Here is a 21000-nt window from a genome sequence, read left to right as displayed (position 1 = left end):
GGGAAAGCCTACTTTTCCAGTTGTATATTTTTACAGCCAGACCAATGTGGCGTTTTGTGTTTAAGTGTGTGTCTCGCAGGGGTGAGCCTCGCTGCCTCCCCGCTCTCCAGTCTATCAAGTGTCAGTGACAGTGACATGCCCGGGGCTGTCAGCAGGCCATGTCCTGGCTCCTTGCTCCGTCAGACACTGAATGCAGGGAGCCCAGGGAACTTGTTAAATTTCTGCTAAGCTAGGCTGAGCCAAATTTGACAAGAGACATTTCCCTCCAATCTCCTCAGGTCCTCTGCCGCCATCATCAACCACAACTGGGTGAGTGAACAGGGCAGCGGAGACAATGCAGCGATAATAATGTGAAAAATGCCTATCTGCAGTCACGCCAGGTGAAAGAAAGGGACAGGCTGCCTATCCGAGGCGTTCTGGGAGCCTGGGCCAAGCCCCCCACAGAGCTGTCAGTTATTTATTCATCTGCAGTGTCTTGAGAGGTGAAGAAAGAGCCTTTGCTCTACCAGAGGGGGCTGACCCCCTCTTGGGGGATGGGAATCATAATTGGGCTGCTCCTACCCTTGGCTATGGAACCAATCAGATAGTTTTCCTTCCCTGACCCAGCCGCCCTTGTTGCTTCCAGCTGAGAAAATGAAGGAAAGATGGACTTTTTAGGCTCTAAGCGGGAGCAACCACAAGCAGGACGTGCCGCGTACGTGGAACTGGACCAGATCACTACCCTCTTGATGGCTCTATAAAGTAATTATGATAAAGTCTGAATAATATGGAAGGCAGCGGATCCCCACTCTTCTGTATGCACGTGTTTATGTTTCTGTAACGGGAAGCACGGGTGGCGTGGCGGTCGATAGCTGAGGAAGAGTGCTGAGGCCCATGAGTCCATCTGTTCCAGCTACTCTAATTGCATACCGAAGTATTGATCTGTCGTAGGTGCAAGGGCACTGTACGAGAAGTTCTCGCCTCCCCTTGCTGGAATCCCGCCAGGGTCCTGACAGTCCTGGATGTGGGTGCGCCCGGGCGGCTGTGAGAACATTCAAAGAGGCATTACAGGGTTGCACCCACGCTGGCTGGTAGGGTGCCACGTAGGGTCACGAGGCCAGCCCTCGATTCTTCAGTGCTTTAGCCAGCGTGTTAAGCCTAACAAGAAAACATGAATAAAGCATAACTTTAGCAAACAGACCGCACGCTTCATCATCCTACGACCTCAGCTTTTATCACCCAATTACAGGTACTTCCTAACTGAATTCTAAATAGTCCTACCAGAAAGAAATGTAAAGCAAAAAGATTCGTTCCTGGACCTCTCATTAGCAATAATCGGGCTTCCACTGGCGATAATGTTCACTATTTTCATTTACATTGGCCAGTGCCGCAAACCCGCAGACGCTTTAACCACTGACAGACGTGAAACGCTCACAACCCCATTTCTTCATAAATGTCTTCTGCATGAATAGCTCGCAGTATAAAGGCCCTGGAGGATTCTTTCAGATTTGAGAGTAGGCTGCCTAAGCATACACTGTAGCCTTGACTTCATTTGTTTGCGGAGCTCTTATTCAAATACGGGCAGAAGCCAGCTGAGCCAGGGTGAGCGATTCATGATGTGCGCACTTTAAAAGGCGGCCCGAGGAAAATATAGGCTGCCATAACCTTGTGAAAACACGCATGAGATTTTATCAGTGAGGTTTGTTAGTCATTACCGAAAATGCATATAAATGAACATTCCGTGTAATTAACCTCCGTAATTTCCATGTTATACTGGCAGGTTCGTGTTGTATCCAGTGGTCCTGCACTGATCATAACATGTTTAACCTTACTAAACCCGCTACATTGTGTACACACCATAGCATCAGTGGAGCCGACTTGACCTTTTTCCACTCACCAAGTTTCACAAAATCAAAAGCTTTTAGTATGCACTAAGATATTCATTGTAACATCCTGTACTAGCCCAGAAAAGAGTATCGGTGCTCCTGGGAACATTTCTTTTGCCCGTTGTTTTTTTTCCTCCCCGTGAATAATTTAAGGAGCTGCATGTAAAACAAAGTCACATTCACTCGCTCATTATATTTTAATCCAGAGCAAACTGATGCTGTGCATACACTTGGCATGGCCAGCAAACTTTAAGCCATCCGCTCTGGCATTGCAAATAAATGCTCTTAAAACGCGAACGCATCAGAAATACCCACCTCTGCCTGCCCTCGTGTCCAGGGATTTGTGTTCTGATGGGTGCCAGATGAAATACCTTCACAGGTGTTTTTCTGTTATCAGAGATAACAACCAACGGGTTTACACAAAGTTCACGTGGGATTGGGGGGGAAAAATCAAATCTTTCAGAATCGACAATTACACCAGACCAGGCTAAAGCTTTAGCAAAATTACCACACATATTCACAGATTCTCTCTGAAAAAAAAGAAAACCCCTCCATTTTGATACGCCTGCATCGGTCTTCATGTGACATGGTCATCTTCTGCTACGCCAATGTAAAATTCTCCTTGTGTTCCAGATATTTGCCCTCGGGACTGATTGTTGTAACTCTAAACCTCTAATAACATTGCCGTTTTCAAGGTCAGGTCACACTGGGGTGTCCTAGAATAAAGTAACACAGTGAGTGTGAAGCCACAGTCTTCTTCAAATGGTCTCTGCAGTTGTCACGTCGGTATTAACCTAGTTTGTGGTGCAATCCCCAGAGATACACAGTTCGCTCTGTACACCCCCCCCCCCCCCCCCCGCACATCCACCCCACCCTTCCAGGACAAACCTCCTGCCGTGTGCTGCTATGTCAGCAAGATTCATTGATACGATCCTAATGTTAACAGGTCAAGGTAACCCCAAAATCAGGCCGGTATCCACCGGTAGCATGTGCAAACTTCCCTAAATTAGATTCCACACAGAGCAGATCTTGGTAGAAAAGCTCAGATCCAACGAATTTTTTAAATTTTTCTTTTTCCCAGTAGGCCTGACCTTTGTAAAGAACTTCTGATATCAGAAGAAGGCAACAGCAACAAAGCAGAGTTCTTGTTTCATAGGGCAGTTGAGCACTAAAGGTATTTCTAAAGGTGACTTCCTGGATGTTTCCTCCATCCAACCCTGCAGTGGGGCCTCAGCCAGAAGCTTCGGTTACAGCTGCCAGAAACTTGAGGCCTGATGTCTGCATCAAAAGTAAATTCCACTTAACATGCCACATCCCTTTCCAAATTGACCCGGGGGCTTTGGAGAGCCGAGACTACTTTATATAGAGCGTGTCGTGTTTGTTTGCGCTAACGGCATGGATCGGGTGCCTTAAATTGGCAAGGGGACCCTGGTGTTAGATCATTGGACCATGGAAATATTTGCTAGTCTATCTGCTGCTGCTCCAGTTCCAGTTTCCACTCCCGACTTAGCACCTTCTGTCTTACCCAACAACCCATTAATTCCAGCGCAGAGAAAGTTGTCCTTTTGTGCCCCGTCCATCATGGGCGCAGAACTCGCGTGCAAGTTCACGAAATAATCCAAATAAACTGTCATAATTCAGCTGGAACTTTATTTTTCGTGGAGATGCTTTTAGTAAACTAGCGCCAACAACTTCACGTCCCCCTTAGCGCTGATAAAAGACTGACTTCAGCAAAGAGCCAAACTGAAAGGTCAGGGATCAGGCGTTTATGTGCGGTGTGGGGCTGAGCCAGTATGGGGTGGAGTGGGGGGAGGGTAAACCCTATAGATTTCCAAAGCCAGACTCAGCATTTAACTGCCTCTAATATTAGGTTTGTATTTTTGTCAGAGGAGGTGATTTGTTACTTTGAAACCGTGGAGATCTGCCTCGTGCTGCACATTCTCTTGTCTCTCATTAAAGATGTCCATTTCCAAAGGGAACCCTCCCCCAACGCCATGGAGCTCTGCCTTTTTTTCCTCTTTCTGAGCGGTTTTTCGTTGAAGGAGAAATGCTCTCTGTGTGGGTTTAGGCAAAGGAAATGGCCACAGCATCTCCATCCCTTTATTATTGAAGCTCCTGTCAAGTTAGTGTTTGTTCTTTCCCCGTCAAATCCAACCAAGTCAAAAGCGTAGCACAGCCTTCAGACAGAGGAAGACGGGGGGATGTATCTGAAGCTGGGGGTAGGCTGTGATTCACCTCAGATGCTGCTCAGATGGAGTGAAAAGAAAACTAGTTCAATAGGAATGTCTATTGAGCTCTGCTTAGAGCCACTTTCCTCTTAACAAGCTGCAGAGAGAGGTGGTTTGCCTACCAAGCTTGCCTGCAGCTCTCCGCAGGGCGATTATGTCATGGCGGGCCAGTCAGAATGATGCGTATCTCTCTTGTAGAAGGCAGCTCTGCTGCAGCAAATGCTCCGACTAGGAATATTATTATTATCTCTTCCAGGATCCTCTCCACAGCAACAAAGGAGTCGCATTGTTAGGGGCCTGGAAAAAGCTGTTTTTGAAATAATCCGCCTGTCTGTTATCCTGTCTCTCAGACAATAACATCCAGAAAGGCTTTTTTAGCTTCCGCCACCCGCACTGACAATAGGGTAAAGGCTTTACAACAAAAGGATGATGTGGATACGGAGACGGCGAGTTCCCGTCCCCTGTCCTCTCATACCTCCTCACGAAGGCCCCGAGGGAGCTGGGATTTGGTCGAGGCTGTTGACCAGCCAATCGGGGAGCAGTGAGCCGTGTCTTAAAGGGCTATCTGGCATCTCAGCTGCCGCGAAGCCCGGAGAGCCGGGAGAAGCCGCCGGTGCTCTGATCTTTATCGGAGTAGAGAGTAATGAGGAACAGCCCGTTGATTCCTCTGAGAGATTACCGCCACTTCTTATCAGTGCCAACGCACATTTTGACATTAAAAAGGAAAGGAGGCCGCACCTTCTCCATCATCAGCGACGGCGATCTCCCTGTTTTGTTTTTCTGTCTCCTGTTGCCATTATCCCCTCACTTTATCCCCGTTTCCGTGTGCCCAGGCAGGACTTAATCAAAGCCCAGCAGTTGCGCCACACTGACCCTTATCTCACCTTAAATAAAATACAGCTCCCTTGCTCCCCTGCTGCCCCATTCCACTAAAACAGGAAAACGAAGCACGCTTTTAAAGAACTTTCTTTGGATCTACCGTGGCATTAATTGAGTTAAATGGATTGTGATGGTCTAGATGATTTGTCTGTTGCCTTTTATTGCCGCAATTTAGATTGCGCCCCATTGCATTATGGCCCTTAAGGAGAGTCCTCCGTTGCCATTTTGTCTCTGCTGGCATTAATATGCGCAGGTTTGCCTACGAATAAAATGGAAATGTGCTAATTTCCTGACAAATTTCAGCGCATAATCAACCGAGAGCACTTGTTCCCATTCCTCTATTGGAGATTTTACAAATGGGACCTCTTTGTGTGTTTATTCCGTACCCATTTGTCATTTTTAAAATGGTGATTTGTGACACCCTCCACTGATATCCCCCCCCCACTCCTGTCAGCCTGCCGGCCACATGCAGGGTACATCGGCGGGTCTGCAGCCTCCCTGGTGAAATATGCCTCGTCCTTTTTTTCTTCATTTTTCCTTATCTGCTTAGTGCTGGCTGTGGGCCTGCTGAGGCGTTGATTTGTGACCCTCACTGTCTGCTGCAGCGAGAGACTTTAATGTAGTGCGTGCCTCTGCCCTTCTCCCGACTGATGAAACAGGCTCCTGCATTCCCCTGATAGACCACTAATTTGTATACTAAACTGACAGGCAGCCGTGATAAGGGCCAGCAACTGCTGCACAGCCAGGGGAGGGAGGAGCGGCGGGGTGGTAAATGAGACGAAGGGTAATATTTTACACAAAGCTCAAGCCCACCTCCCCCCCCACGCCCCACCCCCCTCCTCTCTCGACATTCATTTCCCTGTGTCTGTTGCTATGAGGAGGCAGAACCGGAGTTGTCAGCCACGGCCCTGTGTTATACACACATACACGCAGGCGTTATATGTGGTGTTGAAAATGGCACTCTGGGCGAAGGATGAAGAGGTGTGTGCGCGCGCGTGTGTGTGTGTGTGCGTGTGCGCAAAAGAGACCACTCCATTCTCCGCAGTCACTATGGAATTCATTATCATCTTAATGATGCCTGCGCTGAGGCGAGTATCTGTTGGTTGACAGTTGCGTGGGAGGTTTCTTCTCTATGCTGTTCATGTATCCCATCATGCTCGCTGGGGGTTTGCAGTCTTGCTGGCCCACACCTGTTTTGACAAGCAGGCGGAGACGGCAACGGTGGTGGGTGGGAATTGGAGGTAGACGGTGCCTCTTCGACACTTTGGGAATGTGGAGAACCGCTGCGGCTTATAATAAACGACCGCTCGGGAGGTCATTAAGTTTCTGGAACAGTGTGAGGACAAATGTGCGGGAGATAATTAATTTGGTGTGTCTCCCGTTGCAGCCTGGGAGCTGTTGGCCCACTGCGCGCCGCTAATGCTGCATCTATTCTTAAAGTAGACTGGCGGACGTGTGGGTTGAATGGGTCGCAGTGATTGTGATGGCTCTGAGTGGGTACTGAAAGAAGTGTTTATCGAAGCACGGAGCACCTCCCACATGGACATGGGAGTTTTTGCTTCTGCTCGAGCTTGACTGATATTACTCACATGTCAGTAGTGATAACCTTTTGCGTGTCACGATCACTTCAACGCCTCAAAACTAAACACAGATACAGTATCTGTGAAGCCTCAGCTCTGGTGATAAATAATTGCCTCCACACATATAGATATCTCTAAAAAAGCTGTTTGCATAATCTAACCTCACATATGTTAAAGAGAAGTGGCATTAGCCTGGAAGCTAATGCTAGCATCTAGCAAGTGAGACGTCATAAACCTATATGCACCTGTTTCATGATAGTCGTGAGAAGGAGATTCCCAACCTTGTGTGGGACATGAAGGAATGTAGGTGCAATGAGAGGTAACAGAGAACTTTAGGTGGCATTAAATGCAAATTGGAAGAGAGGGCAGTGAAGGTGGAAACTGACAGTGATGAAACACCAGGCAGAGGAGCAAATTTGCACAGAGAGAGAGGGAGAGAGAAGTGGGTGTGGACACATGGTTGCATGGGTTCAGGTTCTCCAGAGAGAGCTCCGCGATAACTCTGTTAGTACCATGTGGCACATTTAACACTGTCATTTATTATGCACAACTCAGCGCTCCATTGTTGCCTCTATTACAACGAGGCTTCAGTTGCAAGTCCGGGGTTGTTTTTCTTATCTCTTCTTTGATGCTCTTGTGTGATTTTAATAATAAACTGTCATTTATTAGCTTCCTCTTTCAGTTCGCGAAACATGGCAGCATGTTTCCTCGTGTTTGCTTTTCAGTATCTAAGAGTAAAGATTATCTGCCCCACCACTTGTCCTACAGCAATCTGTCAAGAGCATAGCATGTGCCAAATGACTCGCGACTAAATTGTAATTATAGATTTTGCAGGCGTGAGTCCACAACAAAGCCCTCTGACAGGTTTCTTTGTTTTTACACTCCAGCTGTTGTCATAGTCTTGTCAGCACATGTAAAAATGTCCGTCTCCAAAGAGCGGTCGGAGGGTGTTACCTGCTTTGCACTGCGCTAGGAGTGCCTTTGTATTTAGTCTGCATGGAGCTAACCTCTGGCTCTAAGATTGCTTCCTGTTTAGAGTTCATTTCCTCATCTTCAAGGAATGGCCAGCATATCCAGGAGGGGCTCTCAAATCAAGGGTAGATGGACGGCCTGGGGATCATTGCATACAAAGCCGGGGGGGGGGGGGGGGGGGAGGGTGATGGTTGTGGTGGGGAGAAACTGGTCTCTCAGCAGTCTTTACTAAATGAGGTTAATTGAATCTGGGTAATTGCTGACCTTCCTGTCTCGGTGAAATCACAGCCTTAACTGATCAATGCATTTCATAAATTCATGGCTGAAGGTCATTCGGTTGATTATCCCGCCCTCCCTCACCGCCTGCCTCGCCTCTCTCCGTCGGCCCATTGTGCTTAAATTAATCAGGGAAGCGTTTCTAGCACTTTAAAAAGTGCAATTAAGCTTGTCTCGGATTTAAAAAATTAATTATCTTACTGCGTTATTAAGTAAAAGCTATGTGGACACGGAAAATTTGCATTTTTTCCCCCCCGTGCTTCTTTTCTTTGACAGCAAATGCAATTTGGTCGCGCAGTAAATGTCTCACTTATTACAAACAAGGCTGTTTGCCTTTTTGCACTCCCTGCGCAGCTCTGCTATTATCTGGAGATTTATGCAGCCAATAAGTCACTGGTGTTCAGGGAAGTCGGGGACTTTTTAAAACAAACAGCAGTGTAATTTGTAATTTGGCATTCCCTAAATCTGAGAATTACGGCTCTGTATGCGGCTCTTCAGGGAGTTAGCAGTGCGACGGTAGGTTTGCTGGCCCAGCTTCCCCCTTGGCCTCACTCTTTTTCTTTCTCCCCTTCATTCCTTTTACGCCTGCCGAGGAAACGGAAGGATTTCACAGCTGCTGGGAGCTGGGCCCCGGCTGGGCCCTATGACCTCCCTTTTGGTTCCCCCCTCCCTTAGTCCCACTCCCTTTTTCTCCTTCTCTCCAGCAGTCTGTTTCCTCAGGGAGCTCTTGTGTGGCTCGAAGGAAGCTGAATCATAAAGCATGGCTAATGAATAGAATAGGGAAGGAAAGCTGAGGCTTGCTGACGGCCCTCCAGAGAGGAGGCCGGGCCCCGCAAGCCCCAGGCTCAGATAGCAGACGGCCCCCTCAAAGGTCAGGCTTCCTGCGGCCTGCTCCAAGGGCTTTTGGCTTCCAGGCAGTGTGGCTTAAATCCCCCCTCCTCCCCAGTTTTTAATGGTTAAATTTCCCTATTTCCCTTAGAAAACCTGGCCTTTGCTCTTCTTTTTTTCAGTCTGTGTATTTTCCCTCTGTCTCGTCTTTCCCTGTCTGTATTTAATTGCAACCAGGGTTGCCTCAACAAAGAGAGTGTGAAGAATTTGTTATACATGACCTCTGCGCACCACAACCACAGGCAGCTCAGACTGCTGGATGCAAAACCAAGAGAGAGAGGGGGGGGGGGAAATCCACTCCGCCAGCAAAACCCCAAAAGTTCTGCAAAAACAACAGCTAGCCAAATCAGGCCTCTGCTTTGACATGCCTTTTTAAGAACTGCTTTTGTAAGCTGGCCTTGTAATTGTGGATTATACAACCGACTCAGGGGGACTTGGCAGGTGCAAAACACGGCATTAAAACCTAAATATTGGTTGTTGATGTTACAGGTTTGGAATATAAACCAGACCCACTGCATGCAGAGCATAGCCAGGATAGCAATAAGCAGAAGTACGCGGGGTTGCCCTGGCACACTGTAAACACAGCATTTTCTGTTCCCGTTCTCAGGAACATCATGTCTGCTCTCTAGACCTGAGAGTTGCTGTAACCATCCTAGAGTTATGACACGACCCACCCTGTCTTCCTGTGCTTGTGTGACCCCATGCCACACTAAGCGAGTCCCTGAGCCAGCTCCCGTGTCCATTTGACAAGCTTCATTTCATTCTGAGCCCATATTTTTCTTGCAGGGCCTCCGGGGCCATGACTCAAAGCTGAGGTTGTGCTGCTGCCGCGCTGAGGGTTGGTACTGGAGCGTTTAATGTCATCCAAAGCTAACAAAGAGCCTGTGTTGGAGCCTGGCGCCCTGGTTCTGGGAGACTGAAAGAGGGCAATGCACAACATTCTGTCTTTCCTCTGTAGAGTGCTGTAGGAGGAAACAGGAAACATCTTTATAAATGTTGCAATCGGAGCTAAAGGTCTCACTATCAAATTATCTGATGAGATTAGATATTGGTAAAAGGTTAGTAAAACCTATAAAGACTCCACTCTCCATTTGAGATCACTTCACATAGGAACTGGGTTGATGGGAACGTTCCAGAGTGTTAATAAGAGGAACTTAGTAGCCTAGCTTAGGAACCTGGGGCCAAAACCGACAGGATGTGCTGGTGTTACCAATTCAGATGCTATGTACTTAGCTGTAATTCAGAGGAAACCAGCCTCCAATGCAAACAACAAGGACTGTGTGAAGATTTCTGTGTGTTGCGTTAGCCAAAGCAAACACACTTATGTCAAGCCAGTAGCCTTTGACTTAACGGAACTTAACACGCTGCTGCGCAAAGCTAAAGCAAACATTAAAATGACATGCATATTTTTCCAACTGATAATGTGCAGCCTTATGGCTGACATGTTAAACCGAGTAAAACTGTAGATCGCACCTTGATTTAGCCAATATCTTTCTGTAAATACCTAAATAGATACCACTGTGGATTTCAGCTGTGTGGATAAAGGCTTCAGAGTTGTGGTTAGCAGCGAGACGAGACATCCGCGCAGTCACGCAGACAGTTAACAGTGACAGAGTGGCAACAAAAGAGAAATTGGGATGTCTTGGAAAGAAGACGGCGTCCTCAAAACACGCGACGGACGAACGCCGATGCCAAGGACGGCCATCTGTGTTTTTGCAATCATTTGCTTTCTCTTTTTGTCTGTCTCTTGCTCTCAGATTCAGTCTTCAGTCTTTACATATGCTCCCTTTGTGCCGCATTAAATACAGCCGTGGCAGTTAAGGACACGCAGGCCCTTTTGTTGAGAACATATGTTCGTCTTGGTGCGCGGAGCCCTGATGGGAAGATCTAACGCAACGGGAATGCGCGGCTTCAAACAGAACACTTATATGGTCTGATATTGCGGCCTGGGGAAGGTTTTCGCCGTTAATATTACGGTTCAAGCTCGCGGCTGTTTCGCTACGCTATTTTGCACAAGTCAGTTTGATTTAGGAGGTGCCTTCCAGAATCTACATATCCATTCAGAGCAGAGCAAAATGCAGGCATCCACACGAGGCTCCTCTTCTCAGGCTGCGTCCGCGGCCTCTTGCTGTCAGTCACGTCAGTAACAACTGTTTCTGACCCAATAAATGCTCATACTGTTGACGGATCATCTGTTTACTTCCACTATGGGCAGATATTGTCTTAGATATTGAATTTGCGAAATAAGGATATTGCTTTTAGAGTGGAACCACATTTTATTCATGAGGTATGTTATTTGATTTAAAGTATTGCGGAACAAAATGTGATTTGTGAGCGGCAGCAGGTACAGTATACAGGAGCCTTTGTGTTCTGCTGCTGCACCACCGCCGCACTGACTGCCTCCTTCTGTGGGCTGGGTTTTTCGCCGCTTCTTTTGAGATTTTCAGGTGGCACAACAGTGCCCCCTAATGTTTCCTCGACGGGAGAAAGACAGACCCGGGGACCATCAGGTGCAGAGGGAGGGCTTGCTGCTTGATTGGAGGACTTTGACTGACTGTCTGACGCTGTTTATGGCAGCTCCGAGTTTTCTTCCAAGCCACTTTCATGGCTGAATAAGCTTCGTACTTGGCAGACGCGTGCATCAGCTGTTATGCTCAACGTGCTGCAGGACACAGATTATTTTATTTTTTTTGAAGACATATATTTGCACAGGTTTGCCCCTGATTGCAGTCCTCAGTAAAATCCACTGACAATCCGCCGTCTTGTTTTTGCAGGTGTCTGATGTAGGATCAGAGAAGCTCTTTTCGCCCACCACACCCAAAGGTAAGAGCCCACTCAGCTTACTTTCTGTCTCATTCATACCCTTCAAAACAACTGGGCTTTGAGTCCAAATCTCCTCGGCTTTAATCCCACAGCCCTTATTCAGATTTAAATGTCAGCAGACATTAACAAGGTCTGGTGACTACATATGCATACATTTTTGCTTGTTTGCCGAATCACGGTTTTTGGATGACCCCACCAAAGGCTTAGCCCTCCTACATATTGGTTCATTAGAGGGGATTTAGAGCCTCGCTGCCACATGCTCCCACAAATGGGAACTTCCCTCAGGCTATACAAGCTCCCTGACAGCAGGCCTGGACCATAATGGATGCCAAAGGAAAGGGAGAGAAAGAGCTTTGTCAGCCCCCAGGACAACACAGGCTGCGTGTACGTTCACATATGTGGATTATAGATCCTTTGCTTTGTATGCCCATGCGTGATTTTGCATGATGTGCGCTTTTGTATGTCCGATCCCACATGCGTTAGTGTGCACCATGTGGGCCCGGAACACCAGCTGCACCTGCGTATTCTCCGCGTGCATTAGCACGCTCAGGTCAGAGCAGGGAGACGAGTCGTGGGGGAGGGAGGGTGATGCGCAATCAGCCCTCCGGTGACAGATAGCGGGCTGAGACACCCCGTCCCCCCCGAGGGCAAGACCCTAGAAAAGGGGCCATTAAGAAGAGCTGAGGGGAAACAGAGGTGGAAGCACACAGGAGGGCAAACTACGGATGAGCGTGTCAAACATGTCACCGCCACTTTGCCTCACTTTTATATCTGGTTGACCTTTCTTGAGTGTTTTATTAAAATTTATATGAATACATGGCTTTGCTGCAATCTATCAACCTTTATGGTTTAACACAGTAGCTGTGATTACTCCTGTCTGACATGGAGGAGAGAAACCAGGCCTGCTGTGTGTGGTGGGGATGGCCTGTGACCAGCATCTGCACAGTCAAGTCTTTGTTGACAATTATTTCCAGATTTGTACGGTCTGCAGAAAGGCTGGACCGAGTCTGATCCATTCCCCACCAGAAGGTCACAGTGCATGTTCATCTGCATACAAACGTGGCTGCATGTGAACATTCTCTCCTCTGGACTGGTAGGACACGCATCCCTGCCCTCAAATGTGTCTTCGATGTCAGATGGTGGGCGACGGCCTCCCCGGATCACACTAATGTGCACTCGGGGTTGAGGATTAAGACCATGGAATTACACAATCCAGATAATCCAATCAGCCTCTCTCTCGATTGTCGCCCAGATCAAGCAGATCTCGTTTGGTGGAAACAATAATGAAGTGGTGCTGCAGATTAGAATTATAGGTTAGAGGGGGGGGGGGTGATCAAGCAAATCAGCGGGGTGATGAAGTGATGAAAACATGATCAGATCTGCTACCAGTCCCTCGCTGTGCTCCAGTGTTGATGTTTGGAGCTGTAATGGATTCATCAGTGGTGTTTGGTTTGGGCCGAGGCAGGTTTTTCTGTGTGTAATGTCTGCATGTATAATACCGAGCAGCCCACAGGCTGTTCTCCGTTGGCTCAGAATGCAGCATGTCCCATTACTGGGCTCAGTTATGGTCCTGTGGGAACAATGAAAAGTCCGCTCTGCTCCGATCGGCAGGCCTGTGGAGTTGCTGGCTCAGACTCACGCCCATACATGCTCAAGACACGCATAAATGCATAACGCAGCAATGGCGTTTGGCTCCTACAGCTCTCTGGGTAATGGCCGGTGTGCTTTTTTAACCCTTTCTAGCTTTTCGTCACGGCGTCCCCATCTGAACTTAATTTCGTTGAGCTGTTATGGGCACAAACACTTGAGGTTAAAACCAAATTGCACACTTGCCGGCAGTCTGTCGTGTTAATGAAACGCTTCAGGATTAATAGAATAGACAAAAAACCAACATGGTAATCAGCTAAAGAAGTGCACTGTAATTACACAAGTTGAACATGGTTTCAGGCAAAACCCTAACATCCTTTCCTTCTCCCTCTCATATTTACTTTTCATCATCTCAGTCTATTGACAACCTATTATAGATGCAAGCTAGTGGCATAACGTTAGCTGAAGCTTTAATATTTTGCAGTTTCTCACTAGTTGTTGTTACCCTAGAGCGGCACAAGCCATGGTGAATGTCTGTCTGTGTTGGTGGTGATGAGGTAGGAAGGTACAGCAAAGAGCAGGCATTATCTAACAGTTATTTTGTTTATTTCCTCTTTTAAACCTCCCGCAAATTATCGATTTACTGGAGGATGGCATGTTTAAGTGAAAGTGCTGGGAAAACCTGTGTTCCACTTAGAGCTTGTCTTATTGAATCACAGGTCAGAGTTTACTGTTGCCACTTGCTTGAAGGCGAACATGAAGCTAAATGTAGCCATATGGGCTTGCAGGGGCACCTCCACAGAGCAGATAAACACTTCACTGTCAGGCTTTTCTTCCTGCTCTATGGAAGTAGATAAAAGTTATAACCCAGCCGTCACCAGCTCGAAATATCTGAAAATAACTGACTGGAATCTGAAGTGACTATGTAGAATGTTGTGGGGTTTTAGAGCTGGAGGTATAATCATGCGCCTCCTTGTGCTCAGCGGGGCCTTGTTGTCCTAGCTCGGTGCTGCCGATAAACCTGCGGGGCGTGCAGAGGCGCAAACCTGGGGCATCTTGGGATAGCGGTAGAAAGATTGGTAGAAAACCCATTTCTGAAGTGGATTTGTGCCCTTGTAATCCTGATTAATTTTGACCCGTTGTGCTCATTTTAAACAGAGCATTACAGTAAGCGTGAACACAGCAAGCTCCGGGGCGAAACCAGGAGCTTAGCGGCTTTGGGAGGCTTAGCTGCAGATGGCATTTTAAGCCGGACTTAATAAATTGTTTCCATTAAACTTACCGGCCCACACATACTGGATTAGACCAGTGGAACAAAAGAAAGAGGCAGCGTGCAGACGAAGATGAGAGGAAAAAAAGCGCACACACAAACTCTCATCGTGCACATCTCACTCTGTTAGCGTCGCTCTGAGGCCAAATGGAAGGTGAACACGAGGTTACTGTGGTGCTCAGGGAGATGGGGGCTTTTGGAGGTGAATGCAAAATCCGCTCACTTTAGTTCTATTGCTCGTCAGGGATGTTGGACCAATTTACTTAATTGAGGCAGAAGTAAACAAACAAAAAAAGATGCATAAACCATTTAGCTCTGCAGTGGATTTAGAGCTTATCCTTTAACTATTTATATATAAACACATCACCAATGTTTTCGCTTAAGTATTTAGGATCTGCAGACCCCTATTTTTTTTGTTTTTTTTTCCTATGGAAGCCTTTTTCTCATGAAATCTGGTACTGTGGAGAATCAATTCCTTATGGTAGGATCCGCCTCTCTCCCGTCCTTGCTACATCAGCTCATGGCTCGCTCCCTAAGCTCTCATTATGTGCTACACAGTCCAGGGTCCCCATGTCGAATCACTAATCAACCACCCTGTCTGCAGGCCCGCTCTCTCAATAGGTGCTGAGTGCCCTTTGTTCCACCACTGCTGTTTGTTGCATATCAATACAAGTGTTGTATGCTCCTCCTCGTCCTCCTCCTTTTCTTGCATTACCTGTGCCAGCCAAAGATACAGTCCTGCTCCTGCAGCAGCAGCCTCGGGGCGATGAATGTTTCTTTCACCTGCTGCATTCAGAATGCCAGGGAAGGGAGGAAGGCTGGTGATTGGAGGGGGAGCAGCAAGGTCAGCACAGGGAGGGGGGGGGGGGGGGTTGTTGGCAGCTCAGATACAGTGAAGTAGATGTGAGAGCCTATTTGTATTCAGCCAGGCAGCTCGACTCTGGCCAGGTCGGTGTAATGTATCACTAACCCCAGTGGCCGGCATGAGTGTTTGCAGCCTCTCAGCCATTAAATAATGAATGGGGGCTGACCCTCTGACCAACAAATCAGCTTTTCGCCATTGTTGAATCAGGATGGAGTCAAGGTAGCTGGCTGGCTGGATGACTGGAGGGCAGACATGTTAGGGGGGGGGAAACATGAAGGCTGCAAAAAACCTCACGCAGATTATCCAGAACTGGAACTGAAAGCAGCCAAAACCACTGTGCACTGTTAAAGCTCACCTCCGCTGCCGTCTCTGATTTGTCAGACAAGGTCCAGGCGGCTTGCAGGACACGCTTCCTTTGTCGAGAAGGCCCCTGTTCCTGTAGACGGTCAAGCTCTGCTGTTGCGGGATTTAGGGGATTATATTTCCAACTATGTGCACGGCGGCGCTCCGGGGTTGCAGTTCCAGGTGCATGAGCACAGTATCATGGATCTTTTTTTTTCTTCTCCCCAACTTAAAATCAGATACACATGCGCAGATAAATGAAGTCCAAAGTTCTTTCAGACCACAGAAAGGAGAAGAACAGTCGCCCGGCCTTGCTTCAGCCAAACAAGGCTCTCGGGAGTAACAGGAGAAACCTGAACAATACAGTTCTTTATGCCTTTATTAATCTTTGTGTTATTAGTGTTCCAGACATAGGACATTTTGTGAGCTTGGTGATTTGTTTTTCCAGAAATGGCTGATATTAATGCTCCCTTTATTGATGGTGCTAATGGTGTTTGTGCAGCCATCCCTGTCTGAGAGATGAAAATAAATAGGGGGAGCTCAGCAGAGATAAGACACGTGTTTAATTATTAATTGAGCCATTACTGACAGAGATTGTCTTTTTTGATTTAAAGCAGGAAGTCCTGCTTTAGGGACAAAAAAAGCAATTACAGAATTCCCAGCCTGCAACGCTGCCGCTGCCCATCGTTTCACCATTCACTGCAGAGAGAGAGAGAGAAGACAAAACACTCACACACTCGCTGTTAGACTGTAGTGTTCCATAAATTATTTTAATTCTCCTTCAATATTCATGCTGTTTTAAATTACGATTACACCCTCATGTCTTATTTATGTAGAGTGACAGGCAGGCATAGTGAGTCAGCCACATTACCCACAATCCCCCCCATGCACCTTGAAAGAATGGCTGAAGGGATTCATTTGGCTCCGTATGATGCAGGAAGTGATGTCAAACTGCAGCAGCTCTTACCTCTACCTGTTTTCAATGACACACAGCAATTAGCCAGGTTGTAATGTCAATGCTAATATGTCATGCTCTTCCCACGTGCTCCTCTCGGTGGCCCCTTTGCAGCAACATTGTATCCATTAGAAAAGTGTCTGCACTTTAAAAAGTGCCTAGTGTGCATGAAATATTAACCTCGCTCCCACCGAGGGTACGAAACGGGAGCAGTGTGAGCGGGTTGATGTGTTTTTGCCTTCTGTGTGTGTTAGCCGTTACATGTCAGGATGCTCGGCACCCGTCACTCGGCCCTGTCAGGCCCTGTCGTCTGTGTCAGCTGGGGGCAATCGGCTGTTTTGACAGAAAATGGGAGTCGCAATGAAGGCTGTGCGATTAGGCTCCATTGTGCATCTCTGGTTATATTGATTGAATATGGATCCAGCTTTAGCTGTGTAGAGGGTGCAATTACAAAATCACTGCAAGCCATGAGGGAAGTTTAGCATAAGATGTCACGGATATGAGCAGAATTTATATATTCCCTATAATGTAGATAATTCTTGAATGTGAGATCAGTACTAATATATCAGTTAAATTTGGCAAAGACTTTTCACTGGTTTCTCTTTTGATTGCGTTGCACTAATCCAGGATTCCCATTATTAGACCATCAGCCAACACTCTGACCCGAGGGGACACCTGGGAAAGGTTTTCTAACTGCTGAAACTGGGAATGCTAATGTCATGAAAGAAGTTGCTTCTGGAGGCACCTAAGCTGTCAAGATGATTTCTTTAACTTCTCCATTAACAGATTTTAGCCTCAATGTTTCTCCACCAACTCTGCTACTCGTGTGCTGGGAGCTAATTCAGCAGCAGTGAATTAGAAATCTGAAGCTCCCCGATGAGAAAAAAGCTTTTTAACAGATAAGCTGCAGCCCCTGCAGTTTTCTGTGAAGCACAGGTCGACTCCTATTTCAACAAGAAACCACCGCTGGTTAAAGAACTGTGCTGGCTCCTTGTTTTGTTCTTGTTCCTCTTGTTTTAGAGGGGAAAGAAGGGGGAAAGAATTTCGATCGGATAGCTCTAGAGAGCAGTCGCTCTCATCTCATCTTCTGTCTAATCTTAATCCTCCTCCCGCCGCCTTGCTGCCGGCTGCCTCATGGAAGGCACTTCCATGCTAGAGTACGTGACCAGTGCTTTATCGCTGCTGTCAGGCCTGAAATGTAAAGCATGTCGTCTGTGATCTCTTGCTGATATCCTTGTTTTGTAAATCCTTGATTCCAAGCTCCAGTCCCTCTGCCAACACGAGTGTGTTCCCCTCTGCATGTGTTTGAAGATGCCGGCTTCTTCTCCACCAAGGGTGTTTTAAGCTCATCTGTGTTGAGCAGTTCAGAGCCAATGTTGTTTGCAGATGAGGCTGTCATGCTCGTTGACAAAGCCAGATGGTAGGTGATTGTGGCCAAACACGCCACTTGGATAACGCACAATCCCTGGCAAGGAGGCAGCCGTCAGCCAAGATGCACATTACAAAGATGCTTGTAATGGGTTGGACATTTTGGGAATCTGTTCACAGAGGCTTACAAAGATGGAAGAACCATCACCAGAAGCCGGACACACATAAAAAGGCTTCAGATTCCTTGAGATTCAAGCATACCCATGCCTCAGAAGAACTTGGCAGTGTGTGTTCTGGGGGGGAAAGAAATGAACCCGAGGAGACCAAATCACAACCAACAACAGCAGCCAGCCATGGAGAAAGTTTTCCAAACCCTCTGCAGATGGGTGGTCCTCCTCTACTGTTTGTTCAGGATTCCTGAACGCCATACCTTTCCAGCTGTAGCATATTAGCATCCGTGTTTCTGTCAAAGGCTCATCACAGCTACTCTGTCCTGAAGCAATACCGCAGGTTTGGACTAGCACAGTGTATCTGACAGCTGGCTGAATGTGGAACGGTTTTGTGATTCTAGTCTTGATATCAGCCCTGAACCCACTACCTGGTGAAAGCAGTGACCTTACGCACACATTCAACAAAGGCCTTGTGTCGTCTTGTGTTTCACCGGCCTCGAGTGCCATCCGTTATCCAAGTCTTTGACATGCAGGCGGTAATTTGCTGATACGTTAGGGTTTATATTTTGTTATTCCAAGGAAAGTTTTCGGAATAAAAGAACATGCACAGTGTGGTCTCCTGCAATCCTGAAGCAGTCATCAGTTTGGCTGTTGTTTTTGGCTACTGGTGAATTCCCTGCTCTGGGCTCTGGTAGTGAGGCCCCTCATGGCCTCTGACTTACTGTAAAACCCCATTCAGCAGAGCATGCACCCCAGCCTCCCTGGGTGTTTGGGTTAGTGTTGCTGTGTTGAAGGAACTGGTATTTCACAAATGTTTGCTTTGGGATGTTGCTCCATGTGGCCACAGGGATGTGTGTTCAGAGCCCTCTCAACACCGTGGGCAACAGCAACTCGGCTATATGATCTAGCTGATGTTAGCATCATGGGAATTGTTACAAAAAAACTCCTTTTAATTGTAATTTTGCCATATGATAAATCTTGGGGTTTTTCCATGGTGTAGCTTATAACCAAAAATGTTCAACCTCAGAATCAGAACTCTTGGTGCCTACATTCAAAAGACCACATCTGTCAAAGCCTTACAGCGACAAATGACTCCCTGTGTTTTTGGAAAAGATCAATAAAGAGCCATCACTATCAGGAATGATACAGATATTGACTTATCAGCTGTTAAGTGTGGGGCAAGTGCTGAAGTGCCCTGGGCTCCATATCAGCTGCTGTACCCGGTATTAGTGTGCAGGCTTGGAGGAGCACCGACCTAATCCTGGTAGCAGGTGCTGCTGGAGCCCAGCGAGAGTGGATGTGTTTTTCAGGGAGGATGAGCCATCTGGGTCTTGATACTTTATGGTGCTTAAAACACATTCTCAAGTGTGACACTCCCAGCACTTACCTTTTAGCTGTACACAATAATCCAGGCGCAGGCTGCTGAAGCGAGAGGGTGCCTTTCAGGAGAATTTACAGGGTTTGATATGGCGTGGAGGCTCCGCGATGACACGGATTCGCGAAACAGTCAGACACAGTCTGCCGCTTGAGTTTGATTCCTCTAACTCTGCCGCTGTTGTTTTGTCATCTGCTGTCTGAAAAATGGGGAGCTGATAGAAACGGTGTTTGTTTGCTTTTGTTTCATTTCTGGCTCGGGTTTTCAGTCCTTATTGCCTGTCACTTTCCTGGGGCTTTGTGTTGTTGCTTTTTTTGTTGTTGTTTTCATCTCACAAGTGATTCAGCTCATTTTGGAGCCCAGTTATACTCCACTATCACTGTGCATTCACCCCAAACAGACAGACGCCCATTCAGACTACCTTCACAAACTAGCCTGCAAATCAGCAGCTTATTTTTGTGTGTAGGTGTGTGTCTGCGTGTGTGTGTGTGTGTGTGTGTGTGTGTGTGTGTGTGTGTGTGTGTGTTACCCAGGGACAATGAGGAAAGATGTGAGGAAAGATTAGCTGCAGTCCGTCCACTTGTACCCAGGTACTGGTTAACATAATGTCCTGCCCTTTGTTCCTACTTCCTTTTTAACTCGGGGTCACTTTATCCCTCTTTTCCAGTCATGTTTTCTCTGTCTAATGAAGACTGATGAATGGTGTGCAAGAAAGGACAGGCAAATATTTGCAAACCTGATACGCCTGCCTATTGTCCCTCTTCCTGTAGTGGCAGACACATTGCTAAAGAATAAATAAATAAACTAATTCATTAACAAAATAAGTGCTGTCCAAAAGAAATCTATTTACTTTGTTTAGCATTGGCTTACTTCCTTATTCACCTTAGTATTTGTGGTGCAGTTTGCTTGATGTTGAAAGTTGCAGGATATTTTCTGATCCAAAAATTGCCAAAATAGACACATGTCGAGCAGATTTTGTACTTATAATGACAACAATACAACTGAACTGTTTTTTAATCACAAATAATAAAATAAGGCTTCTTCACAAGAACTGGGGTTTTTTACCTTCTGTTGTAGTGATTGGAAAAAAGTTTGGTAGAAGGATTTTTTTGTGTTTATCTATCTGAGCACTGCATGAAAGCTATTTTAAATGTCTCTACCTTGACCCACTTTGTGTTATCTTCCTTGTCATGTAATTCATCGCCTACCTACAGAAGATTTTGAGCACTGGAGGAGTTTTTTTAACATCTGCAGTACTTGAAGACATGTCAAGTTCTGACTGCTGCAGGGAAAAGGCCTGAACAGTAGCTCAAAAGAACATGGCTCTTTAGTAGGTAGCCATTAGCAGGGGAAAATGGCAGCTCCAGCCTGGTCTCCAGCAGCTGCCCGGTCTCCATCTGTAAGCGTAATTACCCAGCAGTACCCCAACAAGAACCCAGAAGCAGGGTCCTCTTATAGAATGGGCATTGATTACATCACTGTGTCTATAGAGCACAGACCCTTGGGGCACTTGCAGATATGTGAAACTTAAGTACAAGCACTTTATCTGATAGCTTG

General features: G+C 46.9%; 1 protein-coding gene across 1 annotated transcript in view; it reads left to right on the top strand.

Moving 5' to 3' along the window:
• Window positions 1-21000, top strand: part of fbrsl1 (fibrosin-like 1) — a 205066-nt gene that overhangs the window by 163543 nt on the left and 20523 nt on the right. The window contains 1 exon segment of the mRNA XM_057034300.1: window positions 11463-11511. Coding sequence (XP_056890280.1) covers window positions 11463-11511 — 49 coding nt within the window.

The sequence above is a fragment of the Takifugu flavidus genome, chromosome 5 (assembly GCF_003711565.1).
Source record: "Takifugu flavidus isolate HTHZ2018 chromosome 5, ASM371156v2, whole genome shotgun sequence".
NCBI classification, from domain to species: domain Eukaryota; kingdom Metazoa; phylum Chordata; class Actinopteri; order Tetraodontiformes; family Tetraodontidae; genus Takifugu; species Takifugu flavidus.
Note: the sequence above shows the minus strand (reverse complement) of the source record. Positions and strands in the feature narration are given on the sequence as shown.